This window comes from Atta colombica, unplaced genomic scaffold, assembly GCF_001594045.1.
Source record: "Atta colombica isolate Treedump-2 unplaced genomic scaffold, Acol1.0 scaffold175, whole genome shotgun sequence".
Lineage (NCBI taxonomy): Eukaryota > Metazoa > Arthropoda > Insecta > Hymenoptera > Formicidae > Atta > Atta colombica.
Genome location: NW_017259266.1, coordinates 468,980 through 486,109, shown reverse-complemented (window position 1 = coordinate 486,109; position 17,130 = coordinate 468,980). Strand labels below are relative to the sequence as shown.

The 17,130-nt window shown below is 33.9% G+C and overlaps 1 protein-coding gene across 1 annotated transcript in view; it reads left to right on the top strand.

Moving 5' to 3' along the window:
- The first annotated feature begins 2,407 nt into the window (after positions 1-2,407).
- Positions 2,408-17,130, top strand: part of LOC108686335 — a 155,051-nt gene continuing 140,328 nt past the window's right edge. The window contains exon 1 of the mRNA XM_018191596.1: positions 2,408-2,495. Coding sequence (XP_018047085.1) covers positions 2,408-2,495 — 88 coding nt within the window. The remainder of the gene's footprint in view (positions 2,496-17,130) is intronic.

Here is a 17,130-nt window from a genome sequence, read left to right as displayed (position 1 = left end):
TACTTACTCGGAAAACGATCCCTGTCTGACTTCAGACATTATTCAGACTATCTATTCTCTCTTTCTTTTTCTCTCTCTTTCTTTCTCTAGACATACATTCAGTGATATTTTTTATATAAGAATAATATGATGCAAAATAAATAATAATTTTTCCATTTGATGTACAATTAGTGCATCGTCAATCATTCTACATAAAATATTTGCTTTAATTGCCGGAAGATTACTTATGCTTTTGACATTCCTATAGCATTGGGTATTTACACGCTACATGATCTTTTAAAGCGAAGTAAAATATGGAGCGTATTTTGATATCGTCTTGCATCAAAGCTGCAAATCTAACGTCTCGGAATCGATGAAACGCTTATAAGTTGCGAAGAGAACTAAAAAGATCTTTAAATTCCACGGTGAAAGCGATGTCGTGAAAGCACCGCGCGATATAACAAGTTGCAGTAACCGTTGGTAGCCATGACAAAAAAGAAAAACTTGACATGAAAAAGCTCGTGGTATCCAAATAAAATTGTTCGCCTGTAATCGAGTCCTTGAGAGGAAAAGCTGCGTCGTGGAAAACCTCGAACGCCAATATTCGTCGGTTGTGCATACGTCGCGTTTTCCTTAACAAAACTGCCTACGTAGAAAATCTCCAGAAAGGCATACAGAAAAATATTATATACGATATTATACATACCATGCTTAATTAAGATTAAATCTTTATTTAATCTTAATTTTTAATTAAATTTTTTGATAATAAATTTTCATCTTTCATATTAAAATATCTTAATGGGCTATTATTCTTAAATTTCCAATAATAAATTTTAAATTTGTCGAAGAATTCTCGTTTACATACATGCACTGAGAGAGAAATGATTGCAATTACCATAATTCAACTATAATTTATAATCATATAATTTATAATCATTTTCGAGCAATTATACTGAAAAAAATTCACTAACTCTTAATACATTTCTTTGAATAATACTGTAAATAAATACTACAATAAACAAATATTTATTCAATAAAAAAATGTTAATGGTTTTTGTATAAATAAATATATGTTTACTAAATATTTCCTTAGAACTATTTGAACAAACATCTATTAAAATTTTGTTTTTTTTTTCAGTGTAATATATTTTTTTGATAAATATAATTATTATTACTAACATAATAATAGTAATAACTATAAATTAGAGTCCCTAATTATAATTATTTTACTATATGTTATGTAATTATAATCACAAATACCAAACACTTTTCTTTCGGTGTAAAATACATGTCGAATGTCCTAATTTTTACATAAATTGAGCACACATATTCATCACATATCCCCAGCGATTCACCGTCGTGTCATATGCGAGAGCTGTTTTTCGAGAATCGCAAAAGTCATCGCCGCAAATGCGTCGCCACATAAAAAGCTCGAGTGTCACGCTGGTACTTTCGTCACAACGCTGCGAGACGACGGCGATGACGAATTCGCGGTGACGGGGATACAACGTGTCAGCGAGATCTGCGGGCGAGAGGAGACGGCGCGGACGTCGTCTCGTGCGCGTGCATCACGAGAGAATACGGGCGAATTTAATTTCTACGTAACATTACACCTTAGGAGCCTTATACCAGCGCCATTGTGCGCCTCCGGGGGCGGCCACGGAGAGACACTCGATCGCAGGACTCCATTTGCGGTTTAGCATAATGGAAACCCAACGCGCCCCGGGGGCCGTCCGCGTCCCCTGTCTCTCGACGTCTCGTCCTGTCTCATCCCGCTTTCTATTTCATTCTCGTATTCTCCCGCTGTTTGCGGCCAACGTAAGAATGGGCGAAAAATAAGTAAACTAGAGGAAACACGGTGGGAAAGATAACTCAGTGTTCTCTCGTTGTACCATTCAACGCCAAACACGGGCCGCTGGCCATTTCCGAGCGAAAGAACGAATCGTTCCGCTTCGCGGCTGAACGCAGGTCTCGGATTGATGTCTATTCAAAATGTGACTTTGCATGCAGACGTTTGCTGGTGAAAAAGGGATAGATCTGTCTACGTCTGATATCTCAGATGTTTTATCGATTAACCATTATCACACCGCGGATATAAATGCCATGTTCAGTTATGGGATACTTTTTTTACTACTAAGCTACTACGCTAATGACATTGGTCGTTCTAGTTCCGAGATATATTTATCATAATATAACGAGTGTCAGAAATATCCTGGAAATCACCCGACAAATGTGGCGTCTGCCGCAGTTCGATGGCCCGTCATTCGTCTGACGGGAAATCGATCTTTGCGAGACTCATTTATGTTGACGAAACCGAGCCCGTCGTGTCTTACTCCTTATCTTTTATTCTTACAGAGAGGCTGTGATGAGGGAAGTCGGCTAAGAGGAGCCCGTGTCGCGCAAGCGCCGGTAGAGGAGTATAGGAAAGATGCCGCTTTCCTTGAGAGTCTTATTAAGCCCGCTGCTGCTTCTAATCATCGCAGGAAGCACCGGCGCCTTCAGCTCCCGGCAAGGAGGTAAGAAACCTTCGTGTTGAACGACGTTTTGTGCTGGCGGGAAGACAATGACGATGATACCAACGACGACGACGACTAACGACAACGACGACGACGACGACGACGACGACGACGACGACGACGACGACGACGACAGGAACGGCGACGATGGTCGTTATGAATTCCGTCTTTTCGCGGCTATGACGAATTTCCACGAGAATAGTCGCGCGGTTTTATTCTTTCTCCTCTCTGTGAAACTCGTCGCGCTAGACATGCCGTTGTATCCTCGAGTTTTGAGATAGCGCATATTTCCGTCCCCACGGAGAGCATCCGACTGTCAATTTCACGCTATTTGCACATTCGCCGACAAGCGTGAAAATACGTTATCGCATTATTTCTTCGTTTATTTCATGCACCTTTCTGTCTGACAATCAGGTTTTGCGCGATGCGTCTTTAGTACAAAAATACTTCAACACAGTTTAATTTCATACTTCAGTTTTTAAACTAAGATATTCAGAAGAAATACAAGTTATATTATAACTCTAGATGCTATCGTAACGTAATTTTACGTTCAAGTGAGCGAGGTTAAATTATGTCTTCAGTGGTCATCAGGACATTCAATCTACTATGGCTAAAAGCTAGAATAACCGGGGATAAATTTTTAAAAATTTAGTTCGTTATATAATTAGTCAGTTTAGATTAGAGCAGCATATCACCCCTGGTGATCAGTGGATATTATATATTTTAATATTTTTGTGTTATATTTTTTATTGGCAAGTTACGTAAGTGTTATGAGGAGATATTGGATTACATATTTCATATCATATCAAAATTGATAATATGATTTTTTTTCTTTCCTTTTTAATAATTATTGTTTGTATTTATAAAAATGTAGATCACAAATATTTTATAATTGAAAATGTGAAATGTACAAAAATCATGTGTTACATTGTGTTCCATTTAGTGACACAAGTCGACACAAATATCGTTCTGCCTTTGTTACTCATGAAATGCAAAGAAAGATAGAACGACATTTATGTCACTTTGTGTCACTAAATGGAAAACATCCACTAAGAGTGGCTTATATATCCTTATGTGTAAAATTTTCATATATCTATACGTCAATAGCAATATCACTTAAGGTTAAGACTTCTATTCTCTGTCTCAAATTGTGATCAGATCAAAAACGAGAAAATACACAAAAATGTTTGCAAAATATAATAATATGAAATGTATATCAATAAAATAATATAATCGATAAAAATACTAACTTGTAAAAATATCGATAAGTCTCCTTTTATTTCTTATTAATTAATAAATAATCATATCTAAAAATGAATTTTGCATAACTAAAGATAAAATAAGCTATAGATCGCAGCTATGATAAATTGTCAAATTAATAGTATATAGAAATAAATTTTTCTCAGAGTTTTTGATATATTTTCTCTCAATCTATTCTATCAATTGTAAATGTTGTTTTATTGAAAAATATTTCTGTTCAAATGTAATTCGCAAGAATTTTTATTGTATGCTTTCTCGCTTTTGATGTTACAATTTTAAATAGTACTTCTGGAGGGAAGTAATATCGATGTATCACTTAACATTGATATCATTCTAGAATTTAAATAAGTTTATTTAAGAGGGAAAGTATCTCTTTTCGGATATATTTGAAGCATTGTATGCACGATATATCTATGTGCAGATCGATTTTTATATATTTTTCTTCGAAAACATGCGAATCTCGATGAAATCACAGTACGCGACGTAAGATAAACCATCTGCAGCGGATACTTGGCGCGTACATTTTAGCAGAAAGAGGAAACATATTGCATTTCCGATCTCTTAGCCACTTGTAACTTTGCACGTACGTGGACTTATTTCAAGGATCGCGGTTACTCAGTCTCGCGTATGTTGACAAAAGGACATGCGCGCGTATGTACACCACTCAGGACAACGATATAAGCAAAATATTTCCACACCTTTCATCTTCAGCCGGTATCATCCATTTCTCTCATCTTTCCTCTCCCTCCGTCCCTCCCCCCCCTCCCCCCTCTCTCTCTCTCTTTCTCTCTCTCTCTCTCTCTCTCTCTCTGCGATCTCCTTTCTGTCTCTATTTCTCTGTCTGTGTTTCTCGCCTTCATTCCAGCTATGTCTCTTCTCTGGCTGCATTTGTAGAGAGAACGTCTCTTAGTGACCATTTCCTAGATTAAGGTCACCTGGAAAGCAAATAGTTGTTAGGGAGTAGAGACAGAGAAAGATAGAACGAAAGAGAGGAGAGGAGAGGAACTTAGAGTAGAGTCTCACGGACGAACTTCCGGTGTATACGTTCCTGGAAAACTATTATGCGCGAAAGTCCGCTGCATCCGAGAGAAACTCGGCGCACTAGAATGTAGGAGCAAGTGCTGGACAAATTGTCCTACGATCCTCACGACTCACCAATGACGGTAAATCCTTCGTCGCACTTCGGAGAATGCGTTCGATCGATACGATTTCGCGCGCGCAGATCAGTGGTTTCCAACCTTTTTCAAGATACATGCTCTCTCGGGTGATAAATACTTTGAAGGCGCAGTCATTCATTATATTTATCGTTAATTCGAACATTTCATTCTACTCATATAGTATTCCATAGTACGAATTAAAAATTTCCTTTTTTAAAGCTGTATAATCTCTGTAAAAAGTGATTGCAATTAGAAACTTATAAAAAATATATGCATATATCTGCATATAAAAAATAATGAATAATGAATGTTACATATAAGATATATATATATATATATATATATATATATATATATAATATACATACAACAATATACATATAATAATTTAATAAAATTAATTTGGCATTTAACGATACAATTTTAATTTAAATTTTCTTATTTTATTTTAATGGTTTTTTTTTTAAACATTCTACTTCTAAAAACATTTACTTCTTATTGAAATAATACTTGCTGCATGTTTTAAATAGTCTCCAAACTATTTATATTACTTTCAAATACAATATAGAAAAATTTGTCATTTTTTCATAATCTTTTCATTTTGTTAAAAAGTACGTATAATTTTTGTCTGTAAGTAAATGTTTAAAGAAAAATAGTAAATTAATAAAAACAGAAACTTGTAACAAAGAACCACTCAATTTTCATTTAGATATCATTTAGAAATTAATACTTGACACTAAAATTTTCTGAATACGTATTTTGAAATTCATTGTCACAGAACTTAATGAATTTTTAACCAAAATTATTAGGCCATCATATTAAAATCATTGTCAGATAGACGTTCGAAGATTATTCGTTGTCGATACAATTGCTCGAGGATATGAATCTTTGATTATCAACTTCATATCGTGAACGCAATTCGCAAATATTTTTTTCATATTTACTTGATTATAAATTAAGTAAACTTCGCCTGCAATGTTTGCTTTTAGATTGTTGTATGAAAACATGGATATCTGCAATCGCTATTTGGTATCTCAAATAACTCCGAAAATATTTGTCTGTTATAATTTTTACGTAAAAGTTACTCTTTTCGAAAGAAATATTGAATTAAAAAAAACGTGAATCGTACATATTTTAAAATTGACAATATTGGAAATAAAATTGATTACGCGGATAGACCGGCAAATAGATTTAGAAGTCTTTGAAACTAATAATCAAATCCCATCACTATCGAACTTTAAATTTCTTGGAGTGAGATTCATTCTAAAGGAAAGAAATCTCACTTTTTTTTTGAGATGAATCTCCGAAAGTGAGAAATCTCACTTCAAAAATGAATAAAAATTTGCTACTCTTATATGAAGAGTGCAAATTTTTCATTTTTTTTTAAATAGTGGCAGTGTTTTAACTCTTTTTCTAGTAAGATTTCACTCCAAGAAGATTTAGAGAGTAATTGTCTTATCCATCGTTTCGGTCGTTGACATACTTAACGGTGATGATCAACAAATCGGATATGCAAACATGTTTTCGTCTTTATATTCACGAATATAAACGCACGATTTTCTAGAAAAGTTATTCGACTTACATGCGACTTACATCCGATTCGGATCAGAACCCTAGCGCGACTATTCTCACAATCTAGATAGAGCTCGTTCTTATGAAATGATGTTGATTAGTTGCCCTCGCATCGATGTTGACATCCGGCGGTAAATTTGTGGTTGTCGCTTCAGAGGAGAGAAAACGCCAGTGGTCGAAGATGAATTTGATCGTTCTAATCGTGACGCGAATAAGATTATCTGATCGAATTTTAACGGAGGCTTCGCGTGATTCCCGGCCGACGACACGACTGCAACGAGTCGAAGCGGCTTCATCGCTCGACGAAATGCTTGTAGATACTTGTACGGTGCGGATATAAGTTCGAGTGTGTTTCTGCTTAGCGAAGCAACGTGACGACAACGACGACGACAACGACGACGACAACGACGACGACAACGACGACGACAACGACATAGACGATCTCGAGTGATGAATTTACAGCATATAAACACGTTGTCCTAGTTATCTCGCTTGTGCTTTCGCGGAGCCTCCTATCTTTTTATTACGTTTCCCCTCTCGCTATTTGTCGCCTTTTTCTCCACGTCGCTGCTGCCTTATCTTATTAGCAAATTTAAGGAAACGCGCGTTCCGCCGTGATTACTTTTGAGTGTCATAAAGGCCATATGTCGGAAGAAAATTCTACAACTTGTATCAATGAATACTCGACATCTTTTATAGATATATTATGAAAATCGTAAATTCTAATAAGATAAATGTAAAGATAAGTTATATTTATTTTAATTACTGTCTAACTAATATTGGACGAATTTATTTACATTTGGAGATCTTTATTTATTTTTCTCAATTTTACTTACTACTTGATTCTGTATATGGAACTTGAATTTATATTCCGACAAAAATTCGCGATTTTAAATGTTGTCAAAATTTAGAATTTTTATTCATCTATTTTTTGCATTTATACTATATTTATAAATATCTGTCTCCTGACAATTTTATATTCTTGATCTCATTTTACATTTAACAGAGACGCTTTTATATCTCGTTTTGGAATACAAATATTTTATGTGTTTTATCTTATATATTGGCGATTATTATATACTGTATAATTTTTATATTTCTGAGCGTTAAATGTTTCAAGAAAATCTATAACGGGAAAGACAAGTCTCGATTATATATCTGATTATATATACATCCAATATGTTGAAGAAGATTACGATTTTCCAATCTTTTTATATAATAAGATTTGATCAAAAATTGAGAATAAGTTTGTATGTAACCATTCCTGAATTTTTTTCAGATTTTTTTTACTATATAGTTTTCTTTAAATAATTTTCTAAAATAACTTAAATTCTTAGAGAATTTTAAATAATTTAATTTTAAAAAATTATATGGATATAACAGAATGGAATTTAAAAAACATTTTAGAATTAAAAAAAAAATTTCACCGTATCATTTTTGTGTAAGAGTATAAAATTACTCAATTCTCATCAAATGTGACATTATACTCCAAATGACAACATCATTTCCATCAAAATTATTAAATTAATCTAAATTAAATTTATATAAATATTACAATTACAATATTTTAAAAATATTTTCCATATAAATATTTATTTTTTGTGTGAAGAAAATATTTTTTAATAACAAATTATATTTTTAATGTTTAAATTTTATTTATTATTTAGTTTTTAGAAGATGGCAATGGCATTTTACATCCTTTGTACTCTCATGTTGAAAGATAAGAAAAGTCATGTGATTCCTCTCGATTTATATAAGTTAAAGAACCTCCTTAAGGTATTCCTTCTAATAGCAAGAAGCGTCGGCTTCAGATTTCAGGATAGAAAGCAATTTATAATCGCGACGAACTGGCTGATAATTATCGCAAATCACTCGCAGATTGCTATCGGCGACGATATGGTAATTTTGGTCGCGGCGGCGAATACAATTTTGCGATAAATCGGTTTGCGCCTTGGGCGACGCTTGGGCCCTTGCATACAGAAACGTACAAGTAGAGTATACAATTAAGCGAATACCACGACTAGCATCTTCGAAAAGCTTCTCCGTTTGTTCGTCACGACAGGCTCGTGACTCACTTTGATCTCACTGGAAACCAGAAGGCGGGACGTTGCATGACGCGGCGAATGGCGCACGGCGCATATCCCGTTAACGAGATCGCGCTTGCTAGAGCAGCTCTTGCATCTCGAGCACAACAAAAGGCGAAGGGAACAAGAAAGGAGGAAGGACAAGAGTTGAGCCATACCCGAAGTCGACACGCGGCTTGTCGCACGTTCCGCGTCACATTTCGAACTTTACCGTCCGCTACCTTTCTTTTTCCTGACTACTTCTTTCGCTTCTTCTCTTTTTCTTCCTCCTCCTCCTCTTTCTCCTTTGGCTTGTTTCTTTCCCTATCTTACCAGTTTTCTGCGCTCCCGACTTTCCCTCTCTTTTGCCATTCACCAAAGTAGTTGTCAGATAAAATTCCTCTGCGAGCGAAGTCCCAGAACGCGAGGAGTTCACGTAACCGCGGAGACGATAAGACGATGGATGTTGCGAATTTTCCAGAATAGGAAAGACAAGAGAAATGTATTTCTTCCCCCATCTCCGCTATCCCGATGCTACTTTTAGTTCCTTAGCTGATACATTTTTTATTTTCGCGGACGCTGTTTGCTTCGCCTATGCGATTTTCTTCGATCTTCTTGAAAGATAAACGCCTGTCTTCTTGACAAGCGCTCTTTTATTTATCCTTGATAGAAACTTACTCTATCAAAAATTGCAGAGGATACGACATCGCATTTTCCGATCATCGACAGTAACTGTCTAAGTTAAAGTACTAAGAATATTCTAAGACAGTTTCTCTCCTTCCAGGATGAATCCCTATCGAACCCGATAAAATATGCAATTTCTGATTAAATATATGTTTACAAGTACGAATATAAAGGCAACAATTTAATTTTATGGGGTACTATAATTATATAATATGCATTAATATTAGAAAATATGGTAATAAAAATTCTAATTAAATATTCCATAATACGCATTAGGGAAATACATAATATAATAATAACAAATCTAATTAAGTTAATGGTTCGCATTATGCTTTGCGTCAATATAGTTTGCGCTACGCATGTTAAAATGGCTAGTATGTGTTATGCGCTTCTAATAGAAACGTAATATTAATCACCGAATAATTACAAATTATTAATGTGCCAATCGTTAATTAGAAATCACGCATTATTGATATTTAGACACGTAATTACAAGTTACAGATTATTATGTAAATTTATAATTATAAATTACAGCTTAATAAAATATGAAAAGCTATCAGATTTGCAAGTAGAAATTAAAAGAATATAATATTTCTAATACATTTGGAAATAATTTGCAGTTGCAGATCGCAGCGTTTAATCTATGTTAGATCTACATTTAATTGTATTAAAAAAAAAAAATTTTATAGTTTATATAGAATAGAATACATACACACACACACACAAATTTTTCTGTATTTAAATACATCTGTTTCAGTATTTGAAAAGTTCATATATACGTTAATCTATTATAAATTCATTACAAGTATCAAATTTATTCAAAATGTATCCTAAAAAGGCTAATAATCAATATTAAATTAAAGCAAATTCAATTTGCTTATATCTCATTTTTTCGAGGTAAAATTTTATAGTATTCTTTAACAGAAAATATTCTTCTTTTTTTGATGTAATTTTCTATTTTGATGTAATTTTTCTAAATTTTGTAATAAATATATTTTAAGATTATTTATCAAGAAAATGTTCTTTGTCAAAGATAACCGTTAAATAATAATAATAATAATGAGTAATCAATTTCCTAGCAGTCGGATGATATTTTTTTCTGTTGTATATATAATTTTATTTCATAATAGTTTAAATTTTCATAACCTTCCTTACAGATATAAAATTAGAACATATTAAGCGACATTGAAAATAAATGTGTTACACGAGAATTACGGATATCACAGAGAAATACGGAGTATAATAAAACTGATAAAAGTGATGAGCCAAGGGGCTTAGACATAGGTACATATATTTCAGATAAAATTTAACGTGGGTTACAGACCCATCATCATTCACTTACATCCGCCGCGCGCCGTGTCGCTGCTGTAACAGCTGCCTGATCCCGGGTACCAAAATTTTCGTGTTTCCCGTTTGGTCGAGGAAACCGACGGGCGTAAGATAAAGAATGGGGACAGATAGAGGAGGAGCGGCAGCACGAGCCAGAAACATTTAATTCTGTTTGCAGTGAGAGCGGTAGAATGACGCCCGTGCCAGAATAGAAGATCGGAGACAAATGGTCTTGCATACTTAACAAGCACTTGACTGTGACAAACTATCGCATGTACGAGAGTACAAATACGTTGTATTTGTGGCCGTGGGCACTACTCTTGTGTGCGTGGTACACGCACGTGCGTGTACGAATGCAATAACGCGAAACATTCTGCTGTGATGGTTAGCTTACTTTCGGCGGGAGTTCGCATTTGCAGGAATCCAGAAACGGTGCCTCTTCGATGGCTCTTCTCTCCTTTCTTCGTCTCGAAGGCGGTTTCAACCAAACATTGCTACGATCTACTCTCCGTATTTACCCGTTGAAAACTTTTTTATTTCTAGAGCGAAACGTTCCATTCTCGAAACAGAGGTAGTAGAAGAGAACTACGAGCTATATACGCTAACAGCAAGCCGTTTGAGAGTTTTAAAGATGAACAATAAAAATCAAAAATTTTGCCATTGAGTATATTACCTTGTATTTTTTACATGATATAAAGACGTTATTAAAATAAAAATGTATATATAGCACTATTACTGAGATAGAATTTATTAAACTCCAACTAATCTAAGAGCTTAAATTGTAGGCTCTCTTAATGTAGGTTAACTTTAATCTCAATTTAATCTTTTTATATCTTTTTTTAATTCTTAAAAGAAGCTGGAAAATAAGTTAATCTGAGATTAAAGTTAATCTACAGTGGCAGAAATGAACAGTAATAATGTAAAATTTTTAGAGTATTTTAAACTAAGTTTGATCTCTGGATTTGATCTAAATTATTAAAATTGGCACTTTTAAAATTATTAAAAGAATTTTTTTAATATAAAAAATAACACTAGCCTTTTGATGAGCCACATTACGGGATCCATACAGCACAAAAACGTTGCAATAACGTTTGCAATGTTACTGCAATATAATTGTTGCGTAGGGTGAAGTTGTGCAGGGCACGTGGCACTTGGGTATGGCAAACCCAATCCTATTCTATTGAGCAAAATATTTTCATAAAAATGAAAATATTGTAAAAAATTTTTTCCAATCGAAATGCCAGACATTAAGGAATATAATATCAAGCAAATGTATATATTTTTATTTATAAAGAAATTATAAGCAATCGAAAAAGCATTGGAAAAAATAAATTTGGATATACCATAACCAAAGCATTGAAGGATTAGTTTTGTCAGAGGTTTTGTCATTCTGTCATAGTAATTCTAGGTTAACGTATTGTGTGTCCACAGTGATTAAATACTTTGTATGATTTATGTTCTGAAAGATAAAATTCGGAAAGGGATATCTATACGGAAAGAGATTCAAAAAAACTAACATTACATTCGATTATTACGTACATCATATTAGATCGAAACGGACAGCCGTAAAAGCGCGTTATTGTGTCATTCGATGAGATGTGAAATTATTATTCTTATTTTTTTCATATGACAATAAAAAGACCAGTTATAACTCGGCTTCGACGAGATTACGTACCGTGATAAATACCGTCCACTTGTTTTACGCCATGCAATACAAAATTCGTAGATTATTGCTTCGTATTACGCGACTCGGCTGCCTTTATTGCACGTGTTTATTCTTTTTTCATTCGCTGTATATGTGCCAGCGCTAATAATTCTTCTTTTTGCTCTACCTCCCGTGCATGTTTTGTTTTGGGAATCGTGAACTCGCGAACTTTATCCAATGCGCTTCCAAAATTTTCGAGGAACAAACAACGACGATTTTAAATAATGGCACAATATTTTTGCTGTCCGTACAAAACGTAAAAGATGATTGATGGAAAATGCAACTTTTTAAGTAAAATTCCTTTTTTAATGGTTGATCTCACCAATCTTATTTTTTTTATTATAATAAAAATCATTTTATAGGAACGCGCGCGCGTGAAGTTATAAAATAAAAATGAAATGAAATGTGCGCGCATTAAATGTTTACATTATTAAATAAAAGTTTCGAAATTAATGAAGTTGGGAATTTAACTTTTATTTTAAAGAACCGAGAAAATTACGGAGAACTAGAAAAATTTATAAGAAAAATTATAAAGAATTTATGTCTTAAAGAGAGAATTCAGCATTTAGATAATTTTAAATTAAAAATCTTCAATAATATATACAGTTCAATAAACTCTAATTCTGTTTCTACGATTCTGTGGAGAGAAAATTACTGCGATTAGTAATGCACGCAAAATCAAATGAAAGAATTCTCCGCCGAATGTTTCGTTCTCTGGAGCATTGCCAACGATCGTTTACCTCCTCCTTTTTTCTCCATTAAAAAAAATATCACGGCGAAGAATCGTTTGACTCAAAAATACAAGACAAATCGGGCCATCTATCCAGTTTACGAGTTTTCTCTGTGGAAAGAGAGAAAAGAGCTGGTTTTATCTAACACCGTTTATCGTAAAAGGGAATAATTTCAAAATTTTTTTCGACATAGTCATCAACGCAATTTACTTCAACAATAATTGAAGGGAAATTCTAATATACTATGTCATATAATAATACTACTTCATTGTCCATATTAGATATCAAATGAAATGATAATTTCTTGAGTTAAATATTTTGTTAAATATTTACTTTTAATTTCCATGTCAAAATGTAAATCAATCCATTTCTGTGATTGAATTGCTTAGTAAACAACGTCTATAATGCACTGAGAAAAACATCTAATTGGATTAATTAAAATTCTGGTTGAAAATAGATTAGAATTTTTTTATTATATCTACTACTACTAGAATTCTAATTGAGATAAACTAGATTTCTAATTGATATAATCACAATATTTCGTCCATTTTTTCAATCAGACAATTGTTCTCAATGCGTATGTACTTAATTAATAATAAACTAAATTTGAGTCAAATTTAATACATTTTCTGAGTTAAATTGTTTAATTGTTAATTATTTTAGTTAAATTAACGTCATGTTAATAGGAGCAGGTGACATATAGACATTAAAAATAACTCAAATTGGATATAATTTGACATTATTAACTTTATTATATTTATTAGCAAAAGCACGTAGAGAAAGGAATGCTCTCTAAAAAGCTTTACGCAGATTAATATACCATCCATGTTAATTATTGTGTATTTTCCCGTATACGTCAGCGGAACGTCCGATAAGATAATAATGATAAATAAACAAGGAAAGATCGTGCGTAAAGTTCTACGTAGAGGGTACGTTAATTGCGCGAGGGCAGTGCAAACGAATGGGGGAGGAGTACAGCTCGGTAGTCTCGTATTTAAAAATCCCCGATAATTACCCTTCATTAATAGCAGCGGACCTGTCTCGCAGGCTCCGCTAATTATTATTGTATTTATCGTACAGTTCGGACGCGCCAGGACGAGTTTTTAATTTGACCAGCCATGCGCGCACGCTTTCGCACATCGGGTCGGCCCGTGCTTTTTTATTTTCGTGCTCCTTGTCCCCCGCGCCGCCGCCGACACTGCCACAGTTCTGCTATTTTTTTTTTTTTTTTTTTGAACGCGCCCATTTAGCGAGGGAATTTGTCGGACGGTGAAATATCTCTTTTGTCTAGCGATGCGACAGGCGGTTCTCGATTATTTCGCCATCGGGTCGCACGCGCCGCGACGCGTCGCCTCGCGTCGCTTCGGTATTTTGCGTCCGTCGCACGGTGCGAGGAAAATCGACACTCCAATCGCGGAAATGTCTGCCGCTGCAAGCCAATCCGTTTTTGCCAAAAATACTTTTACTTTCGCGTTTTAATAAAATCTGAGAATTATATAGACGTAAGTTTGGATATTTCGCCGAGAGTGGGAAATTGGAGAGCAGATTTTTCATCTGAACTTTTTCAACTGATTTATCCTCATAAGAAAATAGCTTATTATTTCGTAACACGGTACAAAAATTTACATCAAAAACTTTTCGCGGATTATTTATAATTTATAATAGTAGAAAATTATTTCTCCAAAATTAAAATCTTGAATAAATACTTTGAAAACTATATTTTATTAATTGTCTCCGTCATTATATATAGATTGCTGAGAAATTATTATGTATTACTGGTAGCATTATTAGTAGTAACAAGATTACTACTGTGATAGAACAATTATGATTAATTATTGGGCGATTGATTACCATTGCAAAAAATAGAATTTATTAATGTAAATTTTTCATAAGATCGAACGTTAATAAATTATACATATTGATCGGTCGTCAATTAGTCCATCACTTATCGTAGGGATTCCGCGCAACTGACTAAATGCCTGCAATTAAGAATAAAATATTGTATTTACGTAAATGTATTCACTGAATAATTGAATACTATGGTAAATTCTCTCGAAACGCACACCCGATACTTGCCGTTTGGAGAAGCGCTTTGCTAATTGTTTTAAGCTGTGTAATATCTGTGTTCGCGCAGTCCCTGCGGCGGAAACGACGTGGCGCTTCGTAATGCAATGAATTCACATCGATCTTCCCTCGGCGTGCATTCTGCAGTCCGCGGGGCGAAGCACAGCGCAGTGCTACGCTGCAACACACAGCCCGGATCAATTCAAATTCGCATTATTGCCGAGAAGCCGAGCGCGCGATACACTGGTCGATCCGACACCTAATACCGGTAATTCCGGTTTATTAGGTTGAACCGCATTAGGTTTCCGGTTTATTAGGTCGATCCGAGGCCCATGTCCAGCGGCTGGCATTACTCCGGGCGATCGTTCATCGATACGATCTAGTCCGCCTCCCCATGTTTAATGGAATAATTCTGATCAGCATTGTTTCGGCCACGTCATCGGGAAATGACGCGCGTAACTGTATTTAAGATCCTGCTTTCATGCACGAATCCCGATCTCCGCCCTTACATTATCAATTATTTGGTTATTTGATAACCATATCGATATTACAATCAAGCATGATGGAATTAACAAGAGATTAGTATTACTTATGTAGATTACCTATGTAGTTTCTAATAATTATTTTCTAATTATTATTATTCTATTTATATAATTATTAAATATTATATAATTTTATATTATTATTGAGGATAACAAATACTATATGTATTTCTCGTGTTTTGTATTGAAAAATTACGCGAAGCTTAATCACATGTTTATTAAAGTGAATTATTTGGTCGTATCAGAAATGGATCGAATTACATCAATAATAGAAAAAGAGATAATAGCATTTCATTTACTGTACTATTCTCTCTCTCTCTCTCTCTCTCTCTCTCTCTCTCTCTCTCTCATTTTCCACTTTTCTATCAGAAATGCAAGTTGTTAAATAATTCTGTAGATTTATATGGACTCGAGAGAGTTAATACTCTTGGTGACTCTACGTGCCGTATGAGATTACTCCAAGTTTCTCCGACAAGATTGACGACGGAACTGTTGGATAAATGGCGCCGCATATCGTAATTTACATGTATATCGCTCTACGAATAACGCGGATATGAAATTTGCGAGAGGAAACGAGAGGAAAAGACAAAAATAACTTATGAATTACGATTTGATAACAAGAAAATAAAAAATACAATTGTCTGTTAGAGAATAATGGAGAGTTATGTATGTCAGAAGTGTTACATTTTATATCTTGTTAATTTGTAGTTTTGTAAGAGATTATGATACGTCTATATTTTTTTCACTACGACATTAAGCTCTCGAGATCTTGTCGTAAAAATCCTATCGATAAAGTTTGTCATCTTTCTTTCTAATAGGATTATCATTGATTCGATTAGGGTTTATGTTTCTGACGAGAATTTGAACAAATCCTATCTCATTAATATGCTTGCAAATGACATATTGCGCAGAATGCGGGCTATGGATGATGTAATTTATATTATATATTGATAATCGGAGGGAAAGCTCACTTCATTAGCAAAAGAGTGAAATGTTACACTGAAAAAACTAGTCTAATTGGATTAAATAGTAATTCTGGTTAACATAAGAATACTGGTTAATATAATACTAGAATTCTGATTAATATAATTATTCTGGTAAAAATAAGAATTTTAATAGATTTTATCAGAAATATTGTATCAATCAGAATTCCGGTTTTCTCAACTAGAATTCTAATAAATTTAATCAGAAATTTCTGATTCGTCCATTTTCAATCAGAAATTTTAAAGTGTACCCTTTAAAAACTTGATTTGTACTTTTGCGATAAATAATCTTTTAGGAAAGCTGCAATATCTTATCGTAAAATTCAGTATATAGTTTTAATTGATAATTCTTTAGATTGTTAGATTGTTGAGATTGTTAAATTCAGATGTTTTTATTTCATTCTAAAAAGATCTTGGTCAGTTTAGCTATCAATTACAATTTCTAAATTGTTAACAAAAAGAAATTGTATTAATTAATACAATTTCTTCTATCATTTTATTACACACACACACACACACACACACACACACACACACACACACAC